At 43.1% G+C, this 15,415-nt stretch overlaps 1 protein-coding gene across 1 annotated transcript; it reads right to left on the bottom strand.

Annotated features, from left to right (window-relative positions):
• Nucleotides 1-848: 848 nt before the first annotated feature.
• On the bottom strand, nucleotides 849-13,580 carry LOC131427033 (transcription factor Atoh8). The gene is made up of 2 exons (XM_058589911.1): nucleotides 12,885-13,580; nucleotides 849-2,733 (listed from the first exon to the last, which is right to left on the bottom strand). Exons 1-2 carry the CDS (start codon nucleotides 12,961-12,963, stop codon nucleotides 1,754-1,756), a joined length of 1,059 nt encoding a protein of 352 aa, XP_058445894.1. The 5' UTR covers nucleotides 12,964-13,580; the 3' UTR covers nucleotides 849-1,753.
• Nucleotides 13,581-15,415: the final 1,835 nt, after the last annotated feature.

Here is a 15,415-nt window from a genome sequence, read left to right as displayed (position 1 = left end):
GCTAGTTCTTGAATACTGGTTCTGGTAGTACCGTGAATAACCGTAAGCTCTAAAATGGAATTTATTTCGACATCTCATGGAAGGTTCAATCGATTATTACACGGTAATGAGTGAATAGAACTTTAAATTGCCGCTTGAATATCATTAAAATAATTTCATGCGAACTAGAACATCGAAGAATATTCATGCAAAAAACACATGCGGGTGATAAAAAAGGTATCATCTCACTGCTAGGTAGATTAAGCACGTTTTGTACCTTATTAATTCCCTAAAATACGAAATAATCGGTCTCTCCATCCCTACAAAATTAATGGTTTGCTAAAGAGACGACTTATTCATAGGTTCATCCAAATCAGAGCAAGTCGATACTGATTTTACCAGAAATTACTCACCTATACTCAACATCGAAACTCCTTCACCTAATGGGTTTCGAGATAACTTCCGTAAAACGATGTCATCAAATATACAGAACGCAAAGTCTTGTTTTTACATATTATTCGTGCCGACTCATAGTCTTTTTCAAAAGATTTCTCAGGCGATTCTAAGCGTATAGAACTATTGCATGGCTAGTGCTACGCTCCTATTGACACACAGAATCCATCCAGGTTGGGTCTCGGACATACGACAGTGGTCTGTCTGATCATCAAATATACACACTCTGCAAATCAGAACGATCTCTAAAAGTATCAATGATTTAGTCGCGTCGTTTCGATTACGACAGAGGAACCAAACGAAAACCCAGCAACGTTGTTCATAGGTTAAACTGCGAAACCAATGCTCAATACAAGAAAGGAATTTGTGATACTTTGATATGTAATGGAAAGCGTTTGTTTTAAAATTGACTCGAAAATACTTTTCATATTTATTAATGTTTTCACCGTGTTTTCCAGTAAAAATGAAGATACTGTATTACATTTTAAAATTGTTTACAAAACAATCACAAATTAGATTTGCTTATAAATATACCTTACGATGTACTAGTAATTACATTTTTTCAAATACTAACTATTGAAGACCAGCTAATTGTTTTCTGAGAAACTATTTCCACTCCGTTTTTTTAACTCATGGTGGCTGTCACTACGAGTGTTCATCAGTGCGCGCATGCATTCCTGTTACTGTAAGCTTGATTAGCATATGGCAAAACAACAACAAAAAATGCCTCGACTCCGTCAATTGTGTCAATTAGGAAAACCCTGCCATTTGCGAAAGAATCTAAATACAGAAGTTGGTATTTGCATATGGCACCAACTGTCAGACCGTTTCATGGGATCTACTATAGGAAAATCACAACGCATCTCATTTTATTGTTAATTTGGCGGTTTTATTGTCTCCTCGATGTACTGTTAATTTAAGTCGAAAAATCTTATGGCAACATTTCAGACCTGCTTGTTTCGTGTTCAACTACTTTGTACTCTACCATTTATTTCACTTCGTGTATAGCCCTTACTCAAAAAACTGTATTCAGAATGACGCTCCCTTAGAATGCCTCAACCAAGCAATAAATAAAAACCGTTCATCTAATCAATATGAGTTGCAAATTAACTGATTCAAAAAACTCAATGCGCCAAGTGCTATTTTGTGGTTTCCGGGCAACTCCCGCTCCCTTTTGACCGAGAATCGTTCAAACTCTAATTACGAGTTTTCATCACTTCCTAAGTGCGTTTAGATGAAGATACGTTAACAGTAGCACTACCACCACAATGGTGATGTGCGTTTTTCGACGAACGACACGCCAACTAGCACCTGTCGGGTTTCATTCATCCTTCTTCTTCTTGATTTTGCCCTCAGTTTGAATTGTTTTTGTCACCATTTCGACGCACTCATCGACGGAAGGTTCAGAACCGTCGGCACTGTAGTCCTCACCGGCCATCCGACTAAGTGTTAAAATGTAAGAACAGGCGATCCGCAGGATGGAAAGTTTGGACAACTTCTGCGAGTTCGAGTAGGCAGGAACAGCGTGACGAAGTTTCTCATAAGCAGCGGATATCGTATGAACCCGGGTCCGCTCACGAGCGTTTGCTTCGATTCGTCGTTCACGGGTCATGTTTTTGTAGTTTCGAGGATGCGAGGGTTTGCCTAGCGATTCCGAAGATTCGCATTCAACCGGATGGGGTGGAATGAAAACCGATCGATCAGTTTGGTTCAGCAGGCTGAGGTTCCGTCGGAGAGCATCTCCAGTTGACTGAGGTTGATTAGAGGTTTCGGATTTTTTTGAGATCAAAGCCAGTGGCTGCTGCTGGTAGGAAGTGGCGGAAGTGTTACACGATGTTTGTTGCTGAAGTTGATCCAGTGGTTTAATGCTAATGGCACGATGGAGAGTGGTGACCCCCGGGTGTCTGACCAGCAGATCAGCCGGGCTAGGGTAGTGTGCGGGTAATGGGCTTTCGCCGTGAAGTCCTTCACTAGGAGCCCATGGTCGGAACGGATTATTACCAATGTGATGCTCCAAACTTTCTTTCTCTTCGCGGATTTGCTCTCCATACCGGATACGTTTCTTGATTGGCCCCAATAACTCGGTATCCGAGATCACCCGGAGGGGTTCGGAACTTTTTCGTTTGTTCTTCGGCACTGTCTGAGGTAGCTTAACTTCGACCGAATCCACGGAATTGTTTTCCGGAGTAATCAAACCATCGCGGGAGCTCTGGTCCAAGCTTTTGAGATCGTCTTCGTGCTCGGAGCTTCCCGAGTTGAAGCCAGAATCGCGTTCAAGCGAAGCCGCAGACATTGCAGCACCTGGAATAAGGTAGAAATAAAAAAAATTATACGTTAGATCGTTTTTGTTACAAGGTCGTACAGAAAGTCGGCCACTTCCAGATGGGGTCTCATAAAAAAGTAACAAAGTAGAAAGAAAAAAAAACCGGCTGACAGGTGTTGCCAGATGTGAATATATTCCTCCCGAGAATAGTGAACAGACAGGGGGAGAAAAATCGTAATTGCGTATCGTGCAACAGCAGGTCGAACCAACGAAGTCGAGAGGGGAAAGCACACCCTGGCTGCACAGTGTAGTAGCAAACTAGCTCGGCCGATGGAGAAGACAGGAGCAGTGGAATCGGGCATATGGGGTATAATTTACGAGTTTAACGAGTGCCCGTGAGTGTGGGTATTTTCGTGGAAGAGCGCTCCTGCTTGATCGGTAGGCCGGAAATTACGATTTAATGTTATTTACATATTTACGCCATCACACTTGCCCCCGATATACAACCAGACATTCATGGATGAATCGAGCCAAGCCATCTGTTGAGGAATTTCCTGCGTAACCGGCGATCCAGAATGTTTTATTCCTACTATCGCCTAGGAATCTGTGATTGTTTACATTCCGACTATACTATAGCGATGGAGTCTGTCAAATGCCAAATGTCAAACATGAACAAAACTCCCAATATTTGCAAGAAGAGTAGGGGCACTTCAAGAGCATTTATTGATCTCAGCGTGAAAGTTAAGTTATGCAAATTGAAGCCGGTTCTGAAGAGTATTATTTTTGGCTGGTTTCTTTGTTTCCTTTGACGCTGGATTTCTGGAATTTTACCGCGGAATGCAGTCGTATAAAATCTGTCGATGGGAGCGCCACCTACTCGCAACGCTAATGTTGACGAACTCCTGCGTATCAAAGTGGCGAAACCAGCAGGGTTACCAGCAGAAGTGATCGGTGCTAATTTGAAACATGTGTAATCAATTTATGAATTTCGTGTCAACCAACTGGGGGAGGGCACCGGCATCAATCGAACGGAATGTACGTGTTGTGTCACGAGTGTGCGAAGGACTATTAATAACCATAGGAGTAATTCACACGGCCTCCCCCGGCTGCATTGCGGTACAAACGCGCTCTGTTTACATGCGCGTTGGCACAGATTAATTAGAGCCAGTCTCGGGAACCAGCTGCACAAGTGCATCTCTCTTGCCAGTGGCACTGCAATCTGTTTTAACACATCGATGCTATAAATTAACATGTAAATGTTAATTATTACATAAATTCCGTGGTAGCATTACGCGAGTGCTTAAGGCGCATGTCAATAGACAGGACGCGTCGATTGACAGCAAACACAGAAAACTGGAGAAATCCGCGAGATAATTTCGTTAACCTTCCATATCCAATTAGCCTCATTTTTGCTTAATCAGAACCCCCAAGCCGAAAGAACAAAATACGGTGTGACTCATAAAGATCCGCATATTTAAACTGTCGCTTCATAGATGAAGTTGCTGCATGAGCCCGGGTATTTCTAAGAGGGTTCACAGCTTGTGCTTTATTATGGTTTTGCTCTCTTCCTTCTCTTCTTTTCCACTGCTCTCGTGGTGTGTTGTTATTGTTTTATATTACGCCAAATGCCGGCGCCAGATTGTACTGAATGCCTGTCTCGCCAGCCTCTTCGATGTGCACACAATCTAGCTACAACATAGAAGGATGAAGGAAAATGCGACAACGTCCTACTGCTCGCTCCGAGCCTGAAATGAGTCTGTTTCAAATTGTCAAACGCCGGTTCCTTTCTTCTAGTGGCGTACCCTGCCCTGGCTTCGCAGCCGCGAGAAATGGTCGAAGGAGGAACCTTTTTATTGTTATTATTCGCACGGAGCTCGCAGTCTCGTATTTCGGTACATTTGAAAGTTTAAAAAGGCATAAATAATCCAACAAGCGAACGAGCGTCTGGCTTGCATCGTGTTTCACGCCACTTGCGCTCACTACTGAGTGTCCTACCCCTTCGCGAACGTTGACCATTCTCGCTTCTGGCAGACATTTTTGCATGCATTTAAGAAAATGATTTCACTTTTGTGCACATGCTTCCATGCATGAGGACCACGCGGAATGATCTTCTCCCCTAGATGGAGGTTTTTTTTCACGTGCCAAGCGCACATTTTGTGCCTCATGATCGCGTCTGGCGGGGGAGTAATTACACGACAACGCGTCTGCAAGTGATTCCATTAACCCACGCTGCCATGCTGTCAGTTCTATGCTAGCCAATCGTTCCCTATTCGATTGTTTGTTGACATCCAGCGGCACAAGTTGTCGTAGAGACTAGGGAAACCGTTTTCGCTATTAAAACCAGCAGCTGCCGGTGCTTGGTGGTGCTTAAAAATTTAATGCGAAAACGATACAGCACAGCAGCTCTGGTCCTGTTGTTGTTGATTCTCATTAGCAGCTCTCGGGTTTATTGGCATGTGCCAGATGGTTTTCACTTCGTTCTCGGAAGAACAAGTGGGTGGACCAACGGACGAACGGACGGTTGGCGTATTCTCCCGCCTGTGGTTGATTGTAGTTTTCAAGGAATCGGATGGGGTGCCGATGACTGATTGTGAACGGGAGCTGTGCTTGAATCGAAACGTTGTTGTTTATTGATTTTCGAACAGATGTAGCTAGTTAGAATCGCAATCATCGCTGTCCGTACCGAACTAAACGCCAACGTAGCCAAGGGTGATTGGAATACGGAACAGTACATCGAACAGTAATTCTTATTGCCATGGTAGTCAATGGTTAATTAATTTGAAATGTAGTCTCTTGAAGCGATAATCACATGGCAATATCAAGCCAGACCATCGCTGGGATGACCGGGTGACAAATGATATTTTCTGTATTATTAATGAATTGATATTTAAACGGCACCAACTGAGCCAGAGTGCCACTCTTTTTCCGGCGTCGAACACTGCCAGTACGTTCTGCAAAATATGAATGCGATTAGCATAAATCAGATGTCAAGTTCGATATCGTATTAGGTTCCATGCGGGGCACGGCCAGCGATAACCGTGGTGCACTTCCTAATCGATAACGCATTCGATGGTGTGCGAAATCGTTACGTGACAGGTCACGTTCAGCTTACAGGGCTGAGCAATTATCGGCTGACATTGCATCATGTAAAACTAATCATCAGGCTTCTGTACACTCAGTGAAAAGACTAAGGAAAGCGCGCACTCGACGCTTAATTTATTCACAGTTTATTTAATCTACTACCATTGATGCAAAACTGCCTTACGCTGGCAGCGCTAGTGACACTGACTTGTCAAAAATCTCATTAGGAAGACGCGTTACGCTGGCGCCATCTCGTTAACGAAGGGCTCCATTGTTTGTTGACTCCGGTTCGTTGGCACGCCGAATGCCAAACTATCCGCGTGAAATGCAAACAAACAGAGTTTGATCAAAAGGAAACAGAAAGAAAATTGTGCTAAGAAAAACAAATGCAATTTGTTTGGAATGGGGGTTTGTTTGTATTTGCTTAATCTGCTTCCTGCATGGATTCGTTCGAGTTGGGCCCAGTTCGGTTTGGTTGCCATGTTGGGGTTCGCTGGAATCTAGCAGAAGGTTCGACAGAGCACGGGAAAGAACATGCCACCAGGAAAGTAAATCGAAGCAACAGAACGCGTTTGGTTCAACTGGAAAGGAGCAACAGCAGCATCAATAGTACCACTGCTTGGGAAGTCGGGTATGCGGAATGGATTAATATAATATGTGTGTGGGTTTGGCGCCATCTGTCCGATTATATCCCATATATAACGATGGGAGGGTCCGGCGCACATGCCGCACTACCATCTTGACTCCCTCGCCAACAAATCCAAAACACATTACAAACGATTGCCTTCGCCATTCCGCTCGGCTGCTAATGCGCTCTCCATCTGTTCGGAGCTCGGTTCTGGTCCCAGGCACTACACGACCCGGCACGTTGTGAAAAAAGGTTTATCTTGCATCTTTGCCATCCTTCAATTCGGACCGGCAAAAATCGCTTCGTCTTCTTATTCCCAACCTTCCGCGCATCTCTTGTTTTGATCTCGTGTCTGATTTCTCCGCCGTGGTTGCTTCCCACCCGAACATTGTTATTAATTTTCGAAGGTCTCGAAAAATCGAAAAATGTGAGAAAAAGGACTGGTTTCGATATGTTCACCACGCACACACACACACGAGAAAAAAAAATCTCTCGCGTGAGTCACTTAACAGCCTTTTGCTCTGCTGTAGTCAACCGAGACCAGCTCTTATCAAAAGACTCGTTCCGAAACCTGTAACCGTCTGGTTCCACGAAATCTTCCTCCTTTTTTGGTGCCTTTCAACTTTTCTTTTTGTGCCCTGCGAACACTTTTGCGGCAAATTGAACAAAAGGATGTCGCGACAAGATTGCGGCCGCACCTCACCCATCACGAACTTCGAAGAACAAAAAAAAAACGTCAGCTTCAACTCCCAAAATAGCAACTGGAACTGTAGCTCCCCTGTGTATTGCGTCGACTTTCGGGCGGGTAGGAAGTAGGAGATAAGACTACTCAGTATTTTGATAAAGGCGCAATTTGCTTCAGATGGTTCATGATTCTCCTTACCGTTAGATTAATGAGTAATTTCAGGGGTTTTGGATTTAACAAATTTATCACTTCTGATGATTAGTTTTTTTTCTATCAGAAAATTAAATCATAGATCTGAGTAATAGAGTCACGATTCCCACAGGAGACTAGACCACATGTCACGAAATTATGGCGGCATGAGATTTCACCGATGCGACCGTATGTAAATCTTGTCATCCCTCCCGAACGAAGCTATCTCGGGAAATGTATTCCCAAAGCGATCCGTGTGGGTGAGTAAAAGTGAAGTGAGCGCCAGGAGAAGAAAATAGATCAGCATGTGGTGTGGCCTTTGCCTGTATCGCACCGCCAACCGCCCGTCATCAGCATCGCGGCATTTGAGTTGCTATTTTTTATCGTTTGTTTACATTCCACTAATCACGGCCTGGTCTCGACTGTGGAATCATCAGAAATATAGCCCGATCGGACCAATTCCCCCTTACCCTGCGTGTGTGCGAAGAGAAGTGATTGCGTGCGTGTTTGTGTTTGAAATCCGAGTTCCATAGGCAGTAGAGCAGGGAGAAATGTTTGGCCGCAAAGCTAGCTTTAAGTAGGTGGGGTGTTAGGTGGCAAATGATGATTTGTTATGTGCGACGCACTGCTCTTTTTCGTTTTGATACATGTGAAAGAAACTGCGACAGACTGGGTTAACAATTCCGATACCACTTCGTACTGTTTCTGAAGTCGATTTTAACGATTTTACGGTTCGGCAAGACAAAACAACACCGTTCAATGTCGGTATCACTACCCTACGGACTACTTATGGAATCACATGACATTTGACAGATCAATATCAGATTAAAACCGCTAACCTTTTTCGACAAAAATCGAAACAGGATATGTTGAGCTTATTGATAAGTGTCGACCACCGTGGGAAGAGTGTGGATTACTGTTTTCCTTAACAGTTTAGTCTTGTTCGAAATGAAGCTTGAGTCATTTAATATCTGGACGCACTGTTTATTTTATTATAGCGCTCATAGTTATCCGATCTGGAGTGTTTGGACATCAGTCTGTTTTGAAATGTTTTCAATCAGGACACTAACACATAATCTAGTGGTCCAAAAACGTGTCCGGAAGTTGTACAATGCAGTTTTTACTATACATGAAATATGAAGGATGCATACGTGAAGATGAAAGCCATTGGTTGACGTGATTTATCAAGTAAGTTCAAATCTGTTTTAGCCAATAAGTTCGCACGAAAGCTTATGATTTGGCCAGGTATTTGCAACTGCGAATTGAAAACCGAGATTTTCGTTACAAGCAAGACCTTTGAATTCTCAAATGTACAAGTAGCGGTGCCCAAAAAGCCCATTCTTCCTCGCATAAAAACGCACCATAATTTGTAAAGTTTTGGCCTGATTTGGTAAGCTGTCACTACTGCGGAGATGTGATACAATGGTATCGAGACAACGGCCACAATCAATCCGTCCAACTACCTTAAATTTCGCTCGATTGAACAACAATTGTCGTATATTTGTCAAAAATAAATTGAAAGCGAATGAAAAGATGACTTGGGATGAGACAGAGATAAAAAGATGGTAGAACAAAATGGCCGCTCTGGTTTGCCAACTGAGTATCCATAATATTTATTAATAAGTAAAGTTCGTGATTTCATCATCTGAAAAGTGAAATAATTTTTTCGTTATTTTGACCTTCGGTTTGAGCACTTCAAATTGTTATTTCTTTAACATCCGCTCGACTCTCTCAATCCCCCGGCTGTCCACCATCTTCTTCGGATCTAACTAGATCTTTATGATATTACTAATACTGTTTCGATCCCCCCTTCTTCATCTTTTCATCATCTATTGAGACAATTAACTTGATCTTTTGCCGCTTTCAACTTCTTTCGGAAACTCACCCCCCCCCCCCCTTCCCCTTTCCACCCTTCCAACCCCTTCGTAATACCATTTACTGCAATATTCACTACTCTCTTTTTCTCTCCTTTCTTTCCTGCATTGCTATTATTCACCGCTCTCCGAGGGCCACTCTCTTTGATGTCCAGCATGCCGGACACCCGCCGAGTGTTTGTGACTTGGGGGGTTTCCCGCGGACCCTCACGGACAGCAGGATGCGGCCTTCAACGTCACCGTCCAGTCACTCTTGACCCCCGCCGGGAGTAATTTTACTTTAAGCCCTTAGTATTAAGCAGTATATCTGCTGGATCTTTGTAATCTGTTGATATACAAAGATGAGGAGGTTTTATGCCTGCTAGAGAGAGATCGTAAATTTCAGCTACAGCGGGCTTTCCCTGCTCCCAAATAAAATAAAAATAAAAACATAGTTCCGAGATAAAACGGTTTTTTATTGCGCCCAAATGGCTCAAAATTCATGAATCAGCACGACAATGTCAGATTCTGAGAGATCAAATCATCTCACAATGAAAGTATATCAACTAGTTAAAAATCTGTCATTCTTATTTCTTTTCCTGAGATGGATACTAAACATATTTCTAGAGATATCCTTAGAAAAAATAGTTCTACCAAATAATAACCCAACCCCAATGAATACTGCTTTCTAGTTCCAGCAGCTTCAACAAACCGGACGATAATTGATAAAGATCGTTGCTGAACCGGACCCCTACAATCGGTCCGCTAAAAAGAAACATATGGAGAACACATCCCGGAGACCGGAGTGAGAAACTGATGATTAATTTCCTTCCAATCGGTCCGCGTCAAACCGGCGTCAGACGAATAAATCAAACTTTTATCTAAATCTCTCCACGCGGTCATCCCCAGAAGAACTACCGACCGACGGCGACGGTGCTCGACGTGTGATCCGAGACGACTAGTTCTTCGTCGCCGGCGTCTTCTGTCGTCGTCTCCCTCGAAGAGACTCCTTTCTGTACTCGTGTGACCATGTGGCGTATGTTAATGCGATTTGTCATCGCGATTGCTTTCCGTCAAAATGAAGAGGGACTTCAGCTAGCGCGGAGCTAACATTTTTGTTTGCTAAAATAACAGCTTAAAATATTTAAAAACGAAGATTTATATCAGCTCCATACAGCAATCGCCGTCTGCTCAGGCTAACACCAAGCAGACCAGCAAACACTCGGGTTGTGTAGGCGGGAAATACCATCGTGCTGACGACGTGAATGTGAATTCCCGAGAAGCTAACCCATCTGCCATCTGGGTTCCCGCATCTAGCTTTGGCACTTTGACATGCGGTAGCGTGAATCAAGAGGGGATTGTTTATTTGCTTCTGGCTCAACCGCCGTATCGCATCGACGATAGACCAACGAACCGGCCTCGTGTGACAGATTTGTTTTGATAGGTTCTTGCCTTCAGAACCAACCCATTGAGCATTGTTTAAGATTAGGATAGGAAACCCGGTAGGGTTTGCGAAGCGCTGAAGAAATTATAATTTATTTGTTGGTTGCGTTTCGCGAATGATTGCTCTTGTTTGGACACTCCTTGTGCCTTCCCTCTTACTCTCGTGTCACCCCACGGGGGAATAACCCAAAAAGTTTCAATCCCCTCGTAATTTAACAAAGCGTCGCAGCAGCGGAGGCGCAGCATGTGAGTTTTATGTTCGGTCGTGTCTCGTTTTTTCCTGTTTTTATAACGAAATAAAAGAAGACACAGGTGCGTTTTAGTGAGCGATTTATCTTCTCGACGTATAGTTTCGTATTTTTCGGGAACGCAATCCTCTTGACCCGACCGGGTCGGGAATGGCGAACGAACCGAAAAGCGACAGGAGAGATTGCAAATGGTTGTGTGTCAGTCTTTTGGAATGGATTATTGAAATTTAGAGCCTGCGCTTGTGGTCGGAAAGTTTGTCAGTTTTTCATACTCACCGCGCGCGTAACAGATGCTTAATTTTCTGTTTCTGCATCAAGGGAATTGTTGTAGCTTTGCTACATATGGTATCAGAAGTTGCTGGCGAGGAAAAGACGACAAAACGGTTTCAACATTGAAGATATTTCAAGGTAACAGTATGCATTCCTCTGAATTCATTAGATCGATAAGCTATGTATAATTTACAACGATCAGCAGTTCCTTCGAACATAACTCCCAATATAATTAATTGTTTTCCTTATCTGGTAAAACAATATCACATACTATGAATAATCAGGTCGATATACTAACAACATTCAACCGCATTACTCGCCGAGATCTGCACAAATTCTACTTCAAAGAAGAGTCAAAAATCAAACCGACTCAAGAAAAAAGAAAACAAACATTCCGGATTGCCAGAAGAAGTCATAAACCTCTGAAGACTAGACGCCGCAAAATTTCCTGTCTTGCGCGGATAATAAACTTTCACACCGGAGAGTGAACCTGGAGTGATCCCACACGAAGACCGGAGATCGGCCTCCTCCGCTTCCCATCCTCTCTATTGAAAAAGGGAAACAAACGCTTCGCTTTATACTCCAATAAAATCGGAACTATAATTATAGCATCATTCACGAACCACGCTTTCCACCGCTCCGGACCCGCCCGCTCCCAGTCATTTCGGGAAAAGGTAAAAAACCAGACAGGCCATGACGAGCGCAGCTTCCAAGAAACCCAGAACTGCAGGAGACTGTTTCGAACGGCAATGGAGCCAGCATGCATCCGGTCCGGAATATTTTTAGCACGTCAAAATTTTAATGACATCGAAATCCACGAATCAAGACCATTCGCGAAGGCTTCACGGATCGTAAACATGTGCTCACACAAGCATACACACTGACAGGGTCGATGAAAAGAGGAATCCTAATTTAATGAGTAAACAGAGCGTCCGCCGAAAGTCGAACATCTGTCTAAACATACTCTGTTCGACTACCGGCGGACTTAAGAGGACCCCGCTCAGAATACGCGGCTGTTGGAACTAATTACGGTTTGATTACATGTATATCCATCGGCGAGTGCAACACGGAGCTGGTCCGTTCCACGGCGTCTGCAACTAAAAGACGATGGCGCATCCGCTGATTCGCCACGGAAGAACCACTAATTAATTTGAAACGTTCTAGGAAATGACAAGCCCTGAAAGCTGGTGGAACATCACCGACGGAACATGCACCGACGATGGTCTATGCTATATTTGGAACTGTCTCGTGGAAAAGGAAGTGCAATAGACGCACGGTTTCACCTATCCCGAAATAGAACACCTCTCATTGTGCTGGTGACGCTACGGTGAATTTTACCGATTCCCCGGATCGGTCGAGCCCAATGATTTACCGATTTACTTGTCGCCAATCCCACAGAAAAGCGTAACTACGGCCAATTAAAACAACCCAAAGGCGCCACAAATAAATGACATAATTGCAATGGGTAAATTCAGCGGTGGCGACGGTGGCGACCGTGCAATTTCTTGATTTGATTACCATGCGGGAGAATAAGATCTAGCAACGTGCGCACTTTCCAGACATCGCACAATGCACAATTCAACGAGATGATCGAACCGAGTCACGACGAGACGCATATGAGTGAAAGACCGGCCGCCAGACATCATTTGCATTCAGAATGTGGCAAATGTGGCAGAAAACGACAACCGCCTCTGACTTCTAGTTTAAGAAAATGAGACACAACGGGCGAAAGTGTTTCCCCTCCACCTTCGGTGCACTACTTCCTCCACCAAAGCAAGATCGAGAAACCTACCTTTCATTAGAATCGCTGATAATTCAACGGCACTCAGCTTTGGATACATCTTGGCAATGGCATTCATAGCATTCATCATCGAATTTTATCCACAGTTTGATCAACACCTTAGTTCGTAAGTCTTCCTGAACCGAACCGAAGCAAATTATTCTAATCCTTTCTTCAGGTTCACTATAAATCACATCAGACAAAACAGTCTCAAACGGGCTTTCTACCAAAACTTCGTCACTGTCCACCAGCGTCACGCTCTTCAAGCCTCTGACTCAATGACACTTTTCCTCGTTGCTCTTATCGCAACTCCTCTGGCTCTGGCTCTCTTAACGTGTGTTCCACCAAATCAATTCATAAATATTTATTTTTATCCTCACTGATTCAGCTTCTTTCCTCCAACACAAACAATGCTGTCATTCTTGCCCTCAACACTATAAATAACAAACCGGAAGAAGCTATCCTTTTTGCGTTTGACTGATTATACCACCAATCGTTTGCCTAGCACTTAATCGGCTTCCTCGGATGTCAATCGGAGCCAAGATTCGTTAGAAATGCAGTGACTTATTTCGATGTTTTTTTTTCTTACACGAGAACTAATCAACAACCCTTCACAAGGATCATTTGTCACACAATCTTCTTTCAAAAGTGAACTACACAAATTTTGTTTGCCGTCAACTTCACCAACCTAAATACGTCGCATCTCGTCTGCGGCCAGTCAGTGACTGATGAATCTTCTGCGACCGCCTTCCGTAACCAAACAACCATCTGGCCAAATGCGATGCACTCTACGAACCAACGGCTGAGAATGTTCTCGCTCTCGTTTTCCGCTGTTGGCAATTCTTTCATACGACACGATTTGTCGGCTCTCTGAGCGCGAGAGCGGCTGCACTCGAGCAGAGAGTAGCAGTGCACTTGTACTCGCGAAACGGCCAGGTCCAGTCAAGATGCACTTGTTTATTTGTTTGCCTTCTCTTTTCCGCCCACTCTGTGTCAGGTGTTCGCAAAGCGGCGCTAAACTGCTTCGAGTGAGATGGCAGATATAGTCCGAAAACAGGAGAGCTAAGCAAGCTTTCATGGTGAGAATGAAGTACATTTATTGCTCACGTTTTCCGATCCAAGAGAGAACGAGAGTAAAAGTGGTCGATCTGATAGGATGTTTATGCTACTACAGCGACCGGCTGTTTAGTCCGGTTACGGTGCTTGATGACGTCGTTTGTAGACGAGTTTTTCGCTAGAAGGATGTTGGGCTTATCATCCATTCCTCTTGGAATGGGGTATGAATGAATAGATTTTTTTCTGTTGCGTGAGGCATGATTCATAAAATTCTTATTATCGAGTTACATATGAAATGTGATAAACGCTATTTCCGAAACATAAGAGAACGGAAGGGAAATTTTCGAGACAAATGGACATGAGTTTCAGGTTGAACAAACTTGTGCCGCGTACAAATGAGGAGATATTTTTAAGAATTCTAATAATATCTAATACTCTCTTGCAAGTGTTTATTAGATCTATTAGTCAATTATGCACGTTTCGTTCAGCAGGCACAGGTTTGGTTAAGGGGGATTTATAACAAATCGATTTTATTTTATTTTTATTGTAACAATAGTCATCACATTACTAGAGTCGCAATATTTTTTTGCTAATTACTCGACTCTCGATCAGTTTTTCGGGATAAAATCGGATAAAACATCTTTACTTCGGCTCTAAGAAGCGACGCGAAAACTCGAAGCGAATGCATTTATTCTCATCTTACCCTCAAGGTTAATTTATCGATATATCGAGAGACAGCAGATCACACTTTACCAAATGGTCTTCACATATGAGATGACTACTGGAGCCGTTACTCTATATTATCTGAGAACCTAATTGCAAGGTTTCAAAATCGAACTTTGAATATTTACGGAGATATAGTACATTCAGCACGTATTTTCAAAACTATATTCACGCATAAATACATCTATTGAAGCAATCTACACAAATCTAAACGCATTTGTTAGTTATTAAACGCAGCAGTGCAGGAACCTCAGAAATGAATTTAGTGAAATTTCAACGTTTTTTAACACAATTTAGTATTTACCTATACTATTCAAAAGCAGTCAAAATGACTGGACGAAAGAAAGTCGAAAAACTGAGAAAGAATAAATAATATGTAAGATAATTGGTTTAAATATAATTTCTAATATTTTTTTATGATTATTCACCCTCATTCTTGTTTACGTCCTTATCGGCAATACGACGAACGGGTACTTTCGAACGAATACGAATAAGCCATTCTTGTTTTCACTCGAATGAATTTAAACGCGACTCGTTTGCCACAAAATATTCAAATATCAGTAAACTTCTTCGAATAAATGATAAGCCTTGATGAAATCAGTCCAATTATTGTGATTAACCATATGCGAAACGCTAAAATGTATGCCAGTATTCGAACATCGTTCGTACGAACGAAAAGTCCCTTCCTCGTTTGCGGACGAATAGACAAAATGCCGTGGTTTTGATTCGTCAGTTTTATGTTGCGAATCAATCGTTCGAACACA

This window comes from Malaya genurostris, chromosome 2 (assembly GCF_030247185.1).
Source record: "Malaya genurostris strain Urasoe2022 chromosome 2, Malgen_1.1, whole genome shotgun sequence".
NCBI classification, from domain to species: Eukaryota; Metazoa; Arthropoda; class Insecta; order Diptera; family Culicidae; genus Malaya; species Malaya genurostris.
This window is presented reverse-complemented; position numbering and strand designations above follow the sequence as displayed.

Excerpts from the sequence above, each read along its gene's own strand:
- LOC131427033 (XM_058589911.1), bottom strand. The coding sequence starts at position 12,963 with ATGATGAATGCTATGAATGCCATTGCCAAGATGTATCCAAAGCTGAGT. Across the intron at positions 2,734-12,884 it reads ATCAGCGATTCTAATGAAAG|GTGCTGCAATGTCTGCGGCT; the intron begins GTAGGTTTCTCG and ends ACCTTATTCCAG.